The 18,437-nt window shown below is 44.0% G+C and overlaps 1 protein-coding gene across 2 annotated transcripts in view; it reads right to left on the bottom strand.

Moving 5' to 3' along the window:
- LOC126412767 (zinc finger protein basonuclin-1-like) overlaps positions 1-18,437 on the bottom strand; it is a 295,072-nt gene that overhangs the window by 132,386 nt on the left and 144,249 nt on the right. The window contains exon 3 of one of the 2 annotated variants that reach the window (XM_050082521.1): positions 17,858-17,963. The exons of the other annotated variant lie outside the window; for it this stretch is intronic. Coding sequence (XP_049938478.1) covers positions 17,858-17,963 — 106 coding nt within the window. The remainder of the gene's footprint in view (positions 1-17,857; positions 17,964-18,437) is intronic. 2 annotated transcript variants of the gene reach the window in all.

The raw sequence follows: 18,437 nt of genomic DNA, 5'->3' as shown, positions 1-18,437 counted from the left end.
GCCAACCATTACTTCCTGACTGACACGTCTACACTCCTACTGCAAAGGCAGAAAATGTCTTTGTACCATTCCCACCGGGTTTTACTGAGCGAGAGGTACCTGTAGCATTTTCTTCAGCAGCATTTATTCGTGGTTTTAATACCATACTTCCGATAGAACTTAAAGACAGAATCACAACGTATGTAGACGATATTCTTATCGCAGAAGCTAACTGGTCTGAACACAATCTGATTCTTGAACAACTGTTAAGAACTTTTCGTGCACAAGGACTCACAGTTAATCTTAGCAAGTCGCACTTTGGCAATACTTCTATAAAATTTCTTGGACATGTAATTTCAGCAGAAGGCATTGCGCCTGACCCGGAAAAACTTCAAGCTTTACGTGACATTACTGTTCCTACGACGAAGAAACAACTACGCAGCTTTTTGGGTTCAATTAACTTTTTTCGTAAATTTATTCATTACTCTGCTTTAGACACCCCTAGATTATGTCAATTGACGGGTAAAAACACTATCTGGTCCTGGGATAGCCAAGCACATTCTGAATTTGTGAATCTGAAAGAAGCTCTGTTGAATGCACCACTTTTATCACATCCAGATCTTACTAGAAATTTTTCCATTACCACCGACAGTTCCAACAGCGCTTTAGGCGTACACATTTTTCAGGAAATTGAAGAAGACGGATCTACAGTAATTAAAAACATCGCCTTTGCGAGTCGCATTCTGTCACCTGCTGAACGCAATTATTCTGTCACAGAACTTCAAACATTATGTGTTGTATGGGCATTTACGAGATTTAGGCATTTTCTTTATGGAAGACACACTACCGTTTACACAGATCATAGAGCTATACAGTTTTTACTTTCCGCAAAATTTACACTCGACAGGTTAAGCAGATGGAAACTTTATTTACAGGAATTTAATTTTACAATTGTTCACATTCCCGGTACACAAAATATTGTAGCAGACGCACTATCCCGTTCTCTCAGCAATAATCAGCAAGACATCGCAACCAACTTCTGCAAAGCAAATTTCAGCGTGATGTATATTCAACAAGTTGCATTTGAAAAATTCATTTCGTCGTCATTACGAGATATAGCACAGGAGCAGAGTAAAGACAACGTATGGAAAGAAATTAAACACCTTTGGTAAGATAGAAATAATGTTACCATTAGAAACCATTACACTGTACGCAATAATATTCTGTTTCGCCGCTCTCGCCCTGACAGCAACTGGTTACTATGCATTCCTGACGAGCTTGTTAACAAATTAATTTGGTATACTCATTTAAGTTACGCACATTATGGAGCCAGAAAATGTTTTCTTATACTGAGACAGAACTGTTATTTTGTCAATATGGAGAAACGTATTCGACGAGTTTTCGCGTCATGTAAAATCTGCCAGGAAGCTAAGTCAGATACGACTTTACATATTCCTCCATTACATCCCATTGCACCTGTTAAATTGAGACACATGGCCGCTGTAGACATTTTTGGTCCGATTCCCAGAACTAATAGAGGTTTTTGCTACATCTTTGTCGCTGTTGAACTCACTTCAAAATTTGTTACCTTCATTCCGTTACTCAAAGCTACTGCTAAATCTGTTTGGAATGCATTTGTAAAACATTTTTTATTCCATGTAGGGCATGTATTGAAAGTAATTTCCGACAATGGACCACAATTTCGATCTGCTATATGAACACGTATGTTACAAACAAGAAACATTTCTCCGATTTATATATCCAAGTATCAGACTTCCTCGAACCCTTGTGAACGTCTAATGAAAGAAATTGGTAAACTATGTAGAATATACTGCCATAAAAAACATATTGATTGGGATACACACATACTGTAATTCCAGGTGTAATTAACACCATACCAAATGAATCTACTATGCTATCTCCGACTGTTATAATGAAAAATGTTGAACCACCTAACAAAATTAAAGAATTAGTATCCTTTCCTACCTCTCGTTGACTGCAACACCATGAAATAATTGACATTGCACTCAACAACATCAAACGTGCCGCAGAGCACCGGAGAAGACAGCAAAAACAGGTTTGTACACGCCGCGACTTTCACATTGGACAGAAGATATTAGTACGTACACACTATCTATCCAATAGAGGAAAGAGTAGATGTAGTAAATTTGAGCTTCTATACGCAGATCCATATCGAATTCGCAGCATTCGTCACCCCAATGTAGTACACGTCGAAACTCTAAGAACCAGAAAGAATAAAGGCAATCACCATGTCTCCAATACTAAACCCTTTATTGAATGAACATGCTTTATGATTTATCACACTGTAACGCCATTTTCTGATTTTCATATGACTAATGATGCAATTATATTTATGTGAGTACTTACTGATGATTATCGTATTTTTTCTTGGCAAGTGCCCGGCAAGGTAAGGTTAGTAGGTCGCTTTTCCTGTCGTTACACATCCGACCGTGCACATTTTTTCAGATAAACTTACACATATTATGACCACTTATGCAATTACATTTATATGAATACTTACTGATGATTATCGTATTTTTTCTTGGCAAGTGCCGGCAAGGTAAGGTTAGCAGGTCGCTTTTCTTGTCGTTACACATCAGACCGTGCACATTTTTCCAGGTAAACTTACATATTTTATGACCAATTATGCAATTCTATCTAGTGATATATTAATTTTATCAAATTCTTTCTCCATTAAAGTCTTCAACTCTCGCCTCTATCAACGACACAACATACAAGCTGAACACAAAGAAAGTCTTTTCTTGTCGTTATATATCAGACCGTACACATTTTCCATTTTTCATGTATGTGTGATTGTTTTCCTGTTTGTTTGTATGCGCTATGAAATGTGTAAGATGTAACAAACACCAGTTGACTTTGACATTTTGCTTTATCATACCTCAACATCGTGACTATTTTACATTTTTTTTGCTACTACATTATGAGACTGTGTGTACATTTTTGCGCCTGAATACTGTCTATGTTTTTTACATATTACGTTTTCTGTCATGCTATGCTGTATGCTTAATTATATCACTAAAAACCAGTTTTTATTTAATGGGTATATGATTTAAATGCAAGACATTAATCATTGTTCATCATTTTCAGAAAGCAATAACGTGTAAAAGAAATAAATTAAACAAACCACAGTGGATTACAATGAAATGGGAATTTCACCTTCGGAATGAACGAAAGAAGATGCAATACCTCGTCATGAAGAGTAAATGGATTAGAATTAACAAACATTAACATGAATATACTATACACATCGTATGATAGCAGTCTTAACTAATTTTTCTTTCAGAATACGAGGCAATTGATGCAGGCTGTCAGACAGAACTACACATATTAGTTTTAGTGATGAAATATGCTAGAAATAAGAAACTCTATACTATGAATAGTAGTATGAAGTAAATGGTAATATGAATAATGAATAATGAAGTGTCTTTTTTGCAGATGATAATGAATATGATGAATAGTTATATGAAGAATGTGCTAATATGAATAATGAAGTTTTTCTTTGCAGGTGATGATAGTAATGAAGTTATGGTAATACACTCCTGGAAATGGAAAAAAGAACACATTGACACCGGTGTGTCAGACCCACCATACTTGCTCCGGACACTGCGAGAGGGCTGTACAAGCAATGATCACACGCACGGCACAGCGGACACACCAGGAACCGCGGTGTTGGCCGTCGAATGGCGCTAGCTGCGCAGCATTTGTGCACCGCCGCCGTCAGTGTCAGCCAGTTTGCCGTGGCATACGGAGCTCCATCGCAGTCTTTAACACTGGTAGCATGCCGCGACAGCGTGGACGTGAACCGTATGTGCAGTTGACGGACTTTGAGCGAGGGCGTATAGTGGGCATGCGGGAGGCCGGGTGGAGGTACCGCCGAATTGATCAACACGTGGGGCGTGAGGTCTCCACAGTACATCGATGTTGTCGCCAGTGGTCGGCGGAAGGTGCACGTGCCCGTCGACCTGGGACCTGACCGCAGCGACGCACGGATGCACGCCAAGACTGTAGGATCCTACTCAGTGCCGTAGGGGACCGCACCGCCACTTCCCAGCAAATTAGGGACACTTTGCTCCTGGGGTATCGGCGAGGACCATTCGCAACCGTCTCCATGAAGCTGGGCTACGGTCCCGCACACCGTTAGGCCGTCTTCCGCTCACGCCCCAACATCGTGCAGCCCGCCTCCAGTGGTGTCGCGACAGGCGTGAATGGAGGGACGAATGGAGACGTGTCGTCTTCAGCGATGAGAGTCGCTTCTGCCTTGGTGCCAATGATGGTCGTATGCGTGTTTGGCGCCGTGCAGGTGAGCGCCACAATCAGGACTGCATACGACCGAGGCACACAGGGCCAACACCCGGCATCATGGTGTGGGGAGCGATCTCCTACACTGGCCGTACACCACTGGTGATCGTCGAGGGGACACTGAATAGTGCACGGTACATCCAAACCGTCATCGAACCCATCGTTCTACCATTCCTAGACCGGCAAGGGAACTTGCTGTTCCAACAGGACAATGCACGTCCGCATGTATCCCGTGCCACCCAACGTGCTCTAGAAGGTGTAAGTCAACTACCCTGGCCAGCAAGATCTCCGGATCTGTCCCCCATTGAGCATGTTTGGGACTGGATGAAGCGTCGTCTCACGCGGTCTGCACGTCCAGCACGAACGCTGGTCCAACTGAGGCGCCAGGTGGAAATGGCATGGCAAGCCGTTCCACAGGACTACATCCAGCATCTCTACGATCGTCTCCATGGGAGAATAGCAGCCTGCATTGCTGCGAAAGGTGGATATACACTGTACTAGTGCCGACATTGTGCATGCTCTGTTGCCTGTGTCTATGTGCCTGTGGTTCTGTCAGTGTGATCATGTGATGTATCTGACCCCATAAATGTGTCAATAAAGTTTCCCCTTCCTGGGACAATGAATTCACGGTGTTCTTATTTCAATTTCCAGGAGTGTATGAATAATGAAGTTTTCCTTGCAGATGAGAATAATGATGAAGTTTATATATTTACTGTTAGTGAAGAGATGCTATGTAGTTATTTAAGTATTTGTTGCAGTTCGTTTTGACAGTATGTCTTATGTCCCATGGTATAATGACTGAATGTTTTGGAAAGGACAGCTAGAGTACATGCATATTGAGTACACGTTTCATTACCTGTTAATTCGAAGTTCACTACTTTTCAGCATAATATGCGATTCTTCTTTCAGCTGAATAATCCATTTTGTATTTTTTTACAGGAGAAGCTATTCATGAAATTAATGTGCTATAAGCAGTTAGTTATTAAACCTGTTGTAGTACTTGCATTTTTTTTTTTGCCCATTTGTGTGTGTCATTCATGAATGTGATCACATATACTCTACTTGTTTCATAATCTTGCTACAGCTGACTCATGACGAATGACGTTACCTATCCTCATTTGCAGCAAATGCCCCAGCAATTAATTATCGATCCCAACGCAATGCATTGCTAGCACAAAAAAAAAAAAAAATGCATTACCAGTCCCAAATAATGCTACCAGTTTAAGAGAGTTCTGAGTAACACTGAATGCTGTTTTCTAACCACAGACCTTGAGTAATAGTTACAGTGTTGTATTCGAAAACTGGCGAATGTGATGAGCTGCGATCATTCCACTGTGGTCCGTCATTTGCACGTGATTGGAGATGTTCAAAAGTCGGCTGTAAGGGTACCGCATGCTCTAAGCCAAAGTAAAGAAAACAGCGGGTGGCCATAAGTGCATACCGCATGCTCTAAGCCAAAGTCAAAAAAACAGCAGGTGGCCATAAATGCATACAGCATGCTCTAAGACAAAGTCAGAAAAACAGCAGGTGGCCGTAAGTGCATACAGCATGCTCTAAGCCAAAGTCAAAAAAACAGTGGGTGGCCATAAGTGCATACAGCATGCTCTAAGCCAAAGTAAAAAAAAAAAAAAACAGTAGGTGGCCATAAGTGCATACCGCATGCTCTAAGCCAAAGTAAAAAAAAAACAGCAGGTGGCCATAAGCGCATACCGCATGCTCTAAGCCAAAGTCAAAAAAACAGAGGTTGGCCATAAGTGCATACAGCATGCTGTAAGCCAAAGAAAAAAAAAACAGCGGGTGATCATAAATGCATACAGCATGCTCTAAGATAAAGTCAGAAAAACAGCAAGTGGCCATAAGTGCATACTGCATGCTCTAAGCCAAAGTAAAAAAAACAGCAGGTGGCCGTAAGTGCATACCGCATGCTCTAAGCCAAAGTCAAACAAACAGCGGGTGGCCGTAAGTGCATCTCTTCTTACTTGTCATCAGTTGGCTTGTAAACAACACTTTTCATTCTATCTTGAATCGTCGCTGGTGATGAGAAATGGTGTCTTTTTGCTAATATCAGTAAAACAAAGGAATGTGTGAACTCAAACAAAGCAACAACCCTCCGTACAAGGACTTGCACGTATCCACAAAAGACAATGTTATGCATCTGGTGGAATGGTCACGTAGTGGCGTACTAAAGAGGTTAACCATCACTGCTGACATTTACCATCAACAAATGACGTCTTGCAGACACAGTCCAAAATCGACGACCAGGAAGACTGCGTGAAGTAAGGCTAATCCACGATAATACCCATCCACATTCTGCTAGACTGACAAAAAAATACTGTGCAGGTGGGGAAGTTAGCCTAGCGGTCTAGGGCGCTGCAGTCATTTACTGTGCGGCTGGTCCCGGCGGAGGTTCGAGTCCTCCCTCGGGCATGGGTGTGTGTGTTTGTCCTTACGATAATTTAGGTTAAGCAGTGTGTAAGCTTAGGGACTGATGACCTTAGCAGTTAAGTCCCATAAGATTTCACACACATTTGAACATTTTTTGGTGGGGAAGTCATTCCGCATCAATCTTATGCACCTGATCTTGCGCCCTCAGATATTCATCTTTTTCGATCTCTACCGAACAACTTTCAAGTAACTTACTTTTCGACGAGCTCTTTGCCTCAAAACCACGTGATTTCTACAGTAGTGGAATCGAAGAGGTATCCCAGCGTTGGTAGACGGTTGGAAACTGTGAAGGAGAGTATATTATTGATGACCAAAGTCTCTGTACGTGCATCTCTTTTTTTATTAACTTACGGGAAACGCTGCGGTCTTATGCACCAACCTAACAGATTGCGAAACGATACACTTAAAGCGCTTATAGTAGATGAGTTTTCCTATTTGGGCAATAAGTTAACAGATCATCGCCGAAACAGAGAGGATGTAGAATGAAGACCAGCAGTGGCAAGAAAAGTATTTGTGACGAAGAAATCTTCTTACTGTCGAAAATAAATGTAAGTTCTAGGAAGTGTAGGAAGTGTTTTCTGAAGGCTTTTGGCTGGAGTGTAGCCTTTCATCAAAGTGAAACGACGGCTATATACGGATCAGACGAGAAAAGTATAGAAACTTTTGAAATGTGGTGCTAAGGAAGAATGCTGAAGAGTACATGGCAGATCATGTACCTAATGAGAAGGCGCTGAATGAAATTGAGGAGAAAAGAAATGTGTGGCACAACCTGAGTAAAGGAAGGGATCTATTCAGGTACTGAACTGAATTGGGAGAAAAGTGAATTTGTGGTACGACGTGAAAGGCTTGGTTGGTGGATCACACTCTCAGACACGAGAAACATGGTAATTGCTGGAAGTGTGGGGTGTAAAAATGGTTAAGGGAGATCACGTCTAGCCTATATATCAGGTTGCAGTGGATGTGAGCGCCGTATTAATTCTGGGATGGAGAGGTTTGCACAAGAGAGACTAGCGTGGATTCCTTCATTATACCAGTCTTCGGACTGAAAACCACAACAAAAACACAAGAAAAGTGAGAGATCTACAGCTCCCGCTGACTGCGGGATAGTAACGTGAGCTGGTGGGAACCTCATGGCTCGTTTTGTTGCCCGGAGGGATCTCACAATGTGTCGCACGTCGAAAATACCACCGGACCGTTCATTTTTTTTATTCGCCTCAAATGCGGGCGCCACTTTGAACGTCCCGCAGAAAGGCTAATAAAGTTGCCCGCGCCGACAGGTGCTGATTATTATTATAACTCGGAGCCAAATTCCGGGAAATAAGTCATTACGGGGAACGGGTTTCCCCGGCCGCGGTCTGTAGCCGCCGCGTGAGGCACGGCCCGGCGCAGCGGGGGTCGCTCGGCCGGGCTCATTGTGTTTTATGAAGTTATAAGGCGCGACAATGGCACGCGATATTGAAAGCGCCTCGTATCGACGTGCGCGCACGCTCCGATCGCGTGTGTGGGGCTGGGCTGCTCCGTGCGAGCGAGCAGCCACGCAGGTGGTCCGGATTTCGTTTGCTGGCGCCGGCGCCTTGCATGTCGCGCATGCGCGGTCGCTCGGTTGCATACGCGTTAGTCTGGCGGCGTTGGTCGCTGTCAAAGCAGGTCTGAGATACGATAATGGTCGAACGAGAGCAAAGTATTGCCACTGAAAAGGGCGGAAGGTAGGAAAAAAATGGTTCAAATGGCTCTCAGCAGTATAGGACTTAGGAGGTCATCAGTCCCCTAGAACTTAGAACTACTTAAACCTAACTAACCTAAGGACATTACACACATCCGTGCCCGAGCCAGGATTCGAACCCGCGACCTAGAGGTCGCGCGGTTCCAGACTGAAGCGTCTAGAACCGCTCGGCCACTCCGGCCGGCGAAGGCAGGAAACAGAAGAAAGTTAGGGTTTAATGTCCAGTCGCACAGTGGGTCAACTCGCTTCAAAACCTTGAAATAATAAAAGAATGGATATAAAATCCTACGAAATTGTGTTCTTCCACAAAATTCTCGCTGTTCGTGCAACAAAACTTCTTCATCAGGCATAACGCTTTAATTTATTACGTCTTTACTACAGAATCTATTTGCACAGTTTTCAGCCGCGCGGGATTAGCCGAGCGGTCTGGGGCGCTGCAGTCATGGACTGTGCATCTGGTCCCGGCGGAGATTCGAGTCCTCCCTCGGGCATTTCAAACCTTTACGAAACTTGGGGGCGCTGATTAGCAATCGAGTCGGAATTACAAAATTCAATATGGCGGATCCAGGCAACCGCCTGATCACCGAAGTTAAGCGCTGTCGGGCGTGGCCGGAATTTGGATGGGTGACCATCCGGGCCGCCACGTTCTGTTGCCATTTTCCGGGTGGACTCAGCCTCGTGATGCCAATCGAGGAGCTACTCGACCGAACAGTAGCGGCTTCGGTCAAAGAAAACCATCATCACGACCGGGAGAGCTGTGTGCTGGCCACACGCTCCTCCTATCCGCATCCTCAGCAGAGGATGATACGGCGGTCGGATGGTCCCGATGGGCCGCTTGTGGCCTGAAGACGGAGTGCTAGCACAAGATATAAACGGCAGTGCATTCGCGGAGCTGTCATTCATATTTAGGTGACTAATGTGAAAAGGTTTCCGACGTGACTATGCCAGCACGACGGGAATTAACTCACCTTGAATGCGGAGTGGTAGTTGCAGCTAGAGGCAAGAGATTTCGAAAGTAGTTACGAGATCCATATCGCCAGGACTGTACCAAGAGCATCAAATTTCAGGCATTACCTCTCACCGAGGACAGTGCAGTTGCCGACGGCCTTCACTTAACGACCGAGAACAGCGGCGTTTATTTGTCAGTGCTAACAGACAAACGATACTGTTTGAAATAACCGCAGAGATAAAAATGGGATGTACGGCGAATTTATCCGTTAGGGCACTGAGGTGAAATTTGGTGTTAATTGGCTATGGATGCAGACGATCTCGCGAGTGCCTTTTCTAACAGCTCAAGATCGCCTACAACGCCTCTCCTGGGCTCCTGACCATATCGGTTGGACCCTGGAGGACTGGAAAACCATGGCCTGGTCATATGAGTCCCGGTTTCAGTTGGTACGAGCTGATGGTTGGATTCGACTGGGGTGCAGACCCCACGAAGCCAAGGACCTAAGTTGTCCACAAGTCACTGTGTAAGCTAGTGGTGGCTCTATAATGGTGTGGGCTGTGCGTCCATGGAAATGAGTGGTGCCTCTAGTCCAAATCAACCGATCACTGAATGGAAATGGTTATGTTCTGGTACCTGGAAACTATTTGCAGCCATTTGTGGAATTCATGTTCCCAAACAACGATGGAATTTTTATGTATGTCAATACGCCATATCACCGGGCCACAATCGTTCACGATTGGTTTGAAGAACATTCTGGATAGTTTGAGTGAATAACTTTGCCACCCAGGTCGCCCGACATGCATACCACTGAACATTTGTGGGACATAATGGGGAGGTCAACTCGTGCACGGACTCCTGCACCGGCAACACTTTCGCAATTAAGGACGACTATAGAGGCAGCGTGGGTAAATATTTTTGCAGAGGACTTCCAGCGACTTGTTGAGTCCATGCCACGTTGAGCTGCTGCAGTATACCAGGCAAAAGTAAGGTCCGACACTATATTCGGAAGTATTGCTTGACGCTTGTTGCCTCAGTGTATATCGTTATACGACAGGTAGTTCAGGAGATGTGACGTTATAAACACTGAGATGTGTAAAAAGCTACCTTTTGCTTAAATTAGAGCGCAAACTACCCTCACTACATTCAGCCAGTGTTTCATAACGAGTGCACTTTGCGACTTCCAACAGATTTTAAGCATAACTTCAATACTTTCCGAAGCTTTTTCTCCATTACATGTTTAAAGTCAAATACTGAGCACATTCATCCATTTGCAATCAGACTTTTGAAGCTGTTTTACACGTGGGAATTCGATTCTATAAAGGATAATAAGAAACTGTACACTCTGCAGTTAATTGAAAATAAGGAATTACACTGTCACTGATTTTCTCTCAGCAAAAGAAAGTACAGATCATTCAACTAGAAATCTGCATACATCCTTCAAAGAACAATTGAGTCACTGCGCCCGTAATATTCACTCTGTAAGAAGCCATAGCCTGGCGCAACCAAAAACACGTCAGTTCAAAATCGATACGAAATTACAACTGGCGAGTACAATTTATACGATGGTTCAAGAATCATAAAAGAATGTTGTATACATGGAAGAAGCCTGGAGATACTGACAGGTTTCAGATAGATTATATAATGGTAAGACAGAGATTCAGGAACCAGGTTTTAAATTGTAAGACTTTTCCTGAGGCAGATGTGGACTCTGACCACAATCTATTGGTTATGGAATGAAGAAACTGCAAAAAGGTGGAATTTGAGGAGATGGTACCTGGATAAACTGAAAGAACCAGAGGTTGTAGAGAGCTTCAGGGAGAGCATTAGGGAACGATTGACAAGACTGGGGGAAAGAAATACAGTAGAAGAAGAATGGGTAGCTTTGAGAGACAAAATAGTGAAAGCAGCAGAGGATCAAGTAGGTAAAAAGACGAGGGCTAATAAAAATCCTTGGGTAACAGAAGAGATATTGAATTTAATTGCTGAAAGGAGAAAATATAAAAATGCAGTAAATGAAGCAGGCAAAAAGGAATACAAACGTCTCAAAAATGAGATCGACAGGAAGTGCAAACTGGCTAAGCAGGAATGGCTAGAGCACAAATGTAACGATGTAGAGGCTTATCTCACTAGGAGTAAGACAGATACTGCCTACACGAAAATTAAAGAGACCTTTGGAGAAAAGAGAACCACTTGCATGAATATCAAGAGCTCAAATGCAAACCCAGTTCTAAGCAAAGAAGGGAAAGCAGAAAGGTGGAAGGAGTATATAGAGGGTCCATACAAGGGCGATGTTTTTAAGGACAATATTATAGAAATGGAAGATAACGTAGATGAAGATGAAATGGGAGATATGATACTGCGAGAAGCACTGAAAGACCTAATTTTTTTTTCCACGAATACTACTGAAATGATTTTTCCCCTCTTCCCTCTTTCTCCATCACTCAGCAACACGTTGGAATTAATATTTTTGCTCACGTATGTTGCAATTAATACATTACCGAGTAATTAAAAACAGTTTGTAACTGGACGGGTAGAAGTTTACGAGAGGTCGAGAAGAAGCTCGGAGACGGATGCAAATCGATCGTGGCCGTTCAGTGTATCCATCCAGCTGTTCGCTTTAAGCGATTTAAGGAAATCACATGGCAGCTGCCGTCCACCAGAGTACGAGTCCCTGTGCGCCCTTAAACACTAATCATCATCATCATCACGAGTCACTGCTTCACTTCACGCTGTCAGTTAAACTAGGGCTGCAGTCTTTCTCACTCACTGTTCCATCTATATAACAAAGAATCAATGAAAGAAATAAAAGAAAGTTACAAGAGTAGGATTAAAATTTCCTCGACAAGAATGTCGATGATACGATGTCCTGATAACATTGCTGTCCTCAGTGAAACTACGAAAGAAGTGCTGTGTTGAACGTAGTCGACAGTCTGATAACCACAGGGAATATGGATTGAGTGTGAACTAAAAAAAACGAAACCATGAATGAGTAACAGAAATGAGGTAAGTCTCAAACTTACATCTACGTCTGTACTCTGGTGGTGTCTGGTTGAGTGTGCTTCTGGTATCACCATTCAGGAATCCTGAATGCTGAAGATTAACTAGACTGATAAGATAAGAAATTAGGTGGCTCTTTAAAGAACCGGTGACGAAAGGCAAGTGGGAAACCCTAACTAGAAGAAAGGACAGGATGCTGAGATGTAGTTGCAACATGTACCACAATTATTTCGGGACATTGCGATATTTGCCACTCGCAGATTAGCAACGTATAAGAATTCGCTGCGTGCCGCATCAAACCATTCAGAAGACAAAAAGTGTGGATAGGAAAACGTCAGCAGCCTTCTCTTACAATGTGTGTCAAAAGTTTCTGGGCATTCATGATTGTTGATACCCCACAACCGCCATCAGCGGAAATTGGATCCACCTGAAAATTCATTTGTTATGACAAGTAAATTTCCTCCGTTTGCAACTATTCAGCTTTGTGAAAATATTTTTTTGTGGATAGGTGAGAGTTTTATCATATCTCGCATGTGTGTTTGTACAGAGTACAGGTGCGTGAGTGCGTGTATACTGTATTGTTGTGTTCCTGTTGTATGATGGTAGGACGGAGAGGGTGAACCCCGTTGCTGGCACATAGCCCGCTCCTCTCGCACAACACTAAGGGGCCGCCGAGCCAAACGTCCCAATCCGAAGAACGGATTGCCACCAACAGTGTCATGCTCTCAGTTCATGAGATACTTCTGAGAGCTTTGGAAACAATCCAGGACCCTGACGCAACAACTGGTGATCAGAAACTTTAGACCACAACTCTCTTCCTCTGGTCTGCCGAGGACTGGCAGCGAAAATTTCATCCACCACCAGGAATCAAACCTGCTAGCCTCCGAGGCGATTACTTTATATGACACAAAAACGTACATTAAAATTAATGGAAATGTCGTTGTAGTCTTCAACAATTCCTTTCTATCACTATTTGACGTTGATGTAACATAACTTACACAAGCACGGATAACCCTAAAATATTTGTTACGATTTGCAGTGGCTAATATTACGAACATTTATCACTATTAAAAAAAATTATATTACTGAAGAAATACTGATATGTTTAAAGTACAGCCAATTTGTTACTCTGGACACTGAAAAAAATTTTCTTACAAAGTTTCAATAATGGGTGCAATAAGGATGCCTCCACTCAGAGATCGTAAGCTACTCATGAGATGAATGGGCATTTTCATTTACACACAAAGCATGGGAAGTATTCATAATGTCTTTTGCAAATGGTAGTTTGTCAACGGTAAACACGGCGTTCAAAAAAAGGTCGAACACTTTGGGAGGTGCTAGCAATCATCGAAACAAGAAAAACAAGTCCATCAAACGTAGGTCCGGAAATGCATACTTTCTGAGATAAATCCAATGAACATGGGACCGGAAATGCATACATCCTGCGACAAACACGTGTTTGCAGAAGGTCTTCAACTTGGCGTCCATTAATGATAATGCACTCCTCTGCTTTCCGGTGTAAGGAATTTGGAAATTTGTGGTAAGGTCTTATGGGACCAAACCACTTACGTCATCGGTCCCTGAGCCGACACTCTATTTAATCTGACTTAAACTGACTTATGCTATGGACCACAAACACACCCATGCCCCAGGGAGGACGCGAACCTCCGACTGGGTAGCTGCACGGACCGTGACAAGTCGCCTTAGACCGCACAGATCGTGACGAGGTTCCCTAGACCGCGAGGCTACCCCGCGTGGTTATAAGGAATAGCGCACCATTTGAAGTATACCAGCTTCTTGTTGCACCTGGTGACACATATTGAAGACGCAACCCTATAGTGTCTGCACATCGCTGATTGGCGTGGCATAGACCAATTTCTTCAAGTGTCTCCATAACCAAAAGTCTAAGGGATTGAGGTCTGGGGACAAGCATGCCAAGGTGTGGATCTCGCTTTCCCTCCCCCCCCCCCCCCCCTTGGCCCACCCTCCCCGGCCAATCCAGCGGTCCTGAAATATCTGCGTTAGACATCGGTGCAGATTGAGCAAAAAGTGTACTGTGCCCCATCATGTATGAACCACATTTCTATTCGCTGCTGCAACAGCACAGCCTCCAGCAAGGTAGGCAACACATTAATGAGAAAGTCCAGACTATGCGCCCAGTTAACCTTTGTGGTAGCACGTATGACTCTATTAACCTATCGAAAAGTACGCCTGCCCATACGTTGATTGAAAATCGACGTTGATGCCCTCTTTCGTGAGCTGTTTGAGGATTTACATCTGCCCATACATGCTGGTTATGGAAATTCACAACACCATCTCGTGTGAATCCTGCCTCATCGCTAAATAAAATCTTGGATATGAACAGTGGATGTGTGGCACACTTCTGCAACAGCCATTCACTGACCGCTGTCATGATGATCCTGTGGCCTTAGGGCCTGAACGCGTGGTAGATGGTAGGGGTACAGCAACTGGTCATGAAGTACCTCCAAGATAAGAGGGTGAGACATGCCTTCTGCTGCTGCTGATCGTCGTAAAACGGCTTCCATGGGTTTCTTCCACACGCTCCTCCATGTCAGCTGTGAGTACTGTGCGGGGCCTTCCACTGTCAGTGTTCGGACGTACCAGGGCTCCTGTGTCCCGCAGACGCTGGATAAGTCTGCCAAACAGCTTAGCAGAGGGCACCCAGCTCTGTGGAGATATTTCAGCGTAGAGGGTACGGGCTCGCAGGCTACGTCCACTTGCTAAGCCATAACAGAATATGATATCCGCCATTTCACTTGTAGAGTAGTAGATTTCCATTGATAACAAGTGGTGGAAGAGAGAAAATGTAAATGTACTACACCATTTGACCGTACAAAGAGGGCAATAACTGTAAACGCATAAGTGACTCCGCGTTTGGAAGAAGGAAAAGACGATGATACGTACCCAGGCTGACGGTTTTGTACAATAAAGTACACAAACACGACGAAAACTAGCGTTGCCTACAACACTGCCGGCCGGGGTGGCCGAGCGGTTCTAGGCACTACAGTCTGGAACCGCGTGACCACTACGGTCGCAGGTTCGAATCCTGCCTCGGGCATGGATGTGTGTGATGTCCTTAGGTTAGTTAGGTTTAAGTAGTTCTAAGTTCTAGGGGACTGATGACCTCAGAAGTTAAGTCCCATAGTGCTCAGAGCCATTTGAACCATTTTGAACATACAATACTACTCGAACCACACAACTGAGAGCAGACCATCGAATGGCAAGTAGAGTATTATGAGTAAGACATCATAATAACCTGCCGACACATTTGACGGAGTGCCAATGCAACGACTGTGCTAATGTCCGCAACAAGTGTCGCGCACATCTTCCTATAAACAAATGTTTACCTCGGAGAGTATGCGTTTGCGGACCCATGTTTATTGGACTTACGTTTCATGCTTCGATGAATACTACCACCTGTCAAAGTATTCGACACTTTGTTTTGAACACCCTGTATAAGTGTAGTTTTAGTAAATTTAATGCTCCTTGGTGATTCCTATGAGGAGTCCACATATAAGGCACAATAATCAGTCTCCAAGAAACGAATTTTTAGCTAGCACAAGTCGATCTAATACGACAGTGAGGCGTGTAGAGATCCAGTGCACAGAAGGAGAGCTTACTCAGCGACGAACAAACGTGGACCACGTAATGCGTCCACAACTCAGGATCGTTGGTATAGTCTCCGCATGGCGGTGACAAATCTCACTGTTGGCTAAGCGCCATGTCTCAGCATAGGTTGTGTACACCTGTCTGCGTCGACGGTTCTGCGTCGTAGGGGACGTGAGACTGGCGTCGTGTATGCCTCTGCGTTGCCCTTAACTGTCACAGAAGCACCTATGACAACAACGTGTAAGTGAACACTGTTTTTGGTGTGTAGAGTGGAACAGTGTAGTGGTTTTACGCCCCAACCTGCTCTACAGCAATGGGTACACGTACGTGTTAGACAATACCGTAATAGCCGGCCGTAGTGACCGAGCGGTTCTAGGCGCTACAGTCTGGAACCGCGTGACCACTACGATCGCAGGTTCGAATCCTGCCTCGGGCATGGATGTGTGTGATGTCCTTAGGTTAGTTAGGTTTAAGTAGTTCTAAGTTCTAGGGGACTGATGACCACAGCAGTGAAGGCCCATAGTGCTCAGAGCCGTTTGAACCAATACCGTAATACAAGCTGTTGACCTCCCGAAAGCCGTCGTGCACGGCACTAAAGTGTATGGAGTATATCCTGATTTCCAAAAGCATTTGACTCAGCGCAACAACGGCCACTTATTAGCGAATTTACGATTATTGACTCAGCATAACACAATCAGTTATTAGAGAACTTACAATTGTATTTGATTCGCCTGAGGATTCCTTGGCAGAGAGGACGCAGCGTGTTAGATTTTCGTGGAGAGACATAGACAGATAGAAGTAACTTCATTACAACCTCAGACGTTTTGCAGAAGATGCAATTATCTATAATGAACCACTAACTGGAAAAAGTCACGCAAATATTTAGTCAGATTATGAAAAAAATTCAAAGCAGTGCAAAGATTATCAACTCTCTTCAAACGATGATAAACACGTACGTCACAAAAAGTGGAAGCTTAATACCCTCTGACTACTATATTAACGAACCGCATTAGTGGAATATGTTAACTTATACAAATAACTGTGTGTAACAATTTGTGGCGATATGAGCTGGAGTAATAGCGAAGTCACGGTTGTAGGTAAGACAGGTTAATCTGTAGCATACTCGGTAAATGCACTCAAGAAAATGGAAAGCTTCTAAAAGACTTGTGCGTCCCACCCTAGAACATTGTCCAAGCGTGTAATACTCATAACAAACAGGGGATAGTGAACGTATCCAAAGAATGGCAACACGATTGGTCACTGGTTCATTTGACTCACGGCACAGCATCACGAAAATGCTGAAATACCTGAAATGGAAGATGCTTAAAGACAGACGTCAACTATCTCTCGAAAGTAGGGTACAAAGATTCGAGAAACAGTATTAAGTGAGAAGTCTAGAAATATACTACTGCCTCCTACTAATCGCTCCCATAATAATCGCGCGCACAACATTAGACTAATTACAGAATACGTAGAGATATTTAAGCAGTCGTTCTTCCCGTGTTTAGTAAGTGAATTGAACAGACAGAAACCTTCTGCCATATACTTCACAGTGGTATGAAATGAACGTATGAAGACTATAACAAGTGCCGGAGATCCACAATGCAGCGATTTGGCTACTTATGGCTTTCTTCCAGTCTTACTTACGCGACTTTGAAGACTGCAGCTTTGCCCAACACCAGTTTATGGGATAAAAGTACGTGAGTTACAACGGAGGCGTAGTCACCACCTTGGCAGCCTCTCCGCACAGCTGCCGGTACGTGCTTGTGTGGCCGCTCGGCATTAACACTCACCGTGAGGTACCCATCCGTGTCCGCAGGCGCAGCAGAAACGACTTCCGTTTCCGGGGCTCGGCGTGAAGGCGGCGCAGTCGCAACCCGGGACGCAGCATCTCGAACCCTGCACACAAACAGAGACCGTAGTCGCCACACTTCCTGGACTAAGTGCGCATTGTCACGCCATGCACATAACCTGCCACCCTATTTTGTTTGCCTGTAAAGTTGTGTGGTTGTTATTCACATTGAGAGAACCGGACAGGCTGCGCATTCTGTGAAGCAGCGAATCACCGGAACAGGACTCTGCTTCGTGAAGGTTATTTCACTTAAAAACGCTATTTATTGAACACCCATTCGGCCGAAATATAGAGTGAACCGGTATTCCACCGACAGACTTTAAGAGGTGGTGGCATGGACCAAAAACAAGAAAAAAATTCTAGTATATAGGGGATTTAAAATGCATACCTTAAAAGATTTGGGTGCTTGTTCAGTAGTGGGGACGTATTTCAGAGCAGCAAAAACAAACACTCATAGCTCTTAAGGCACGCAGTTTAGAGCACATGTTTACTGGAAATTTCTTTACCACCTTTCAAAAAAT

This window comes from Schistocerca serialis, chromosome 7 (assembly GCF_023864345.2).
Source record: "Schistocerca serialis cubense isolate TAMUIC-IGC-003099 chromosome 7, iqSchSeri2.2, whole genome shotgun sequence".
NCBI lineage: Eukaryota > Metazoa > Arthropoda > Insecta > Orthoptera > Acrididae > Schistocerca > Schistocerca serialis.
Note: the sequence above shows the minus strand (reverse complement) of the source record. Positions and strands in the feature narration are given on the sequence as shown.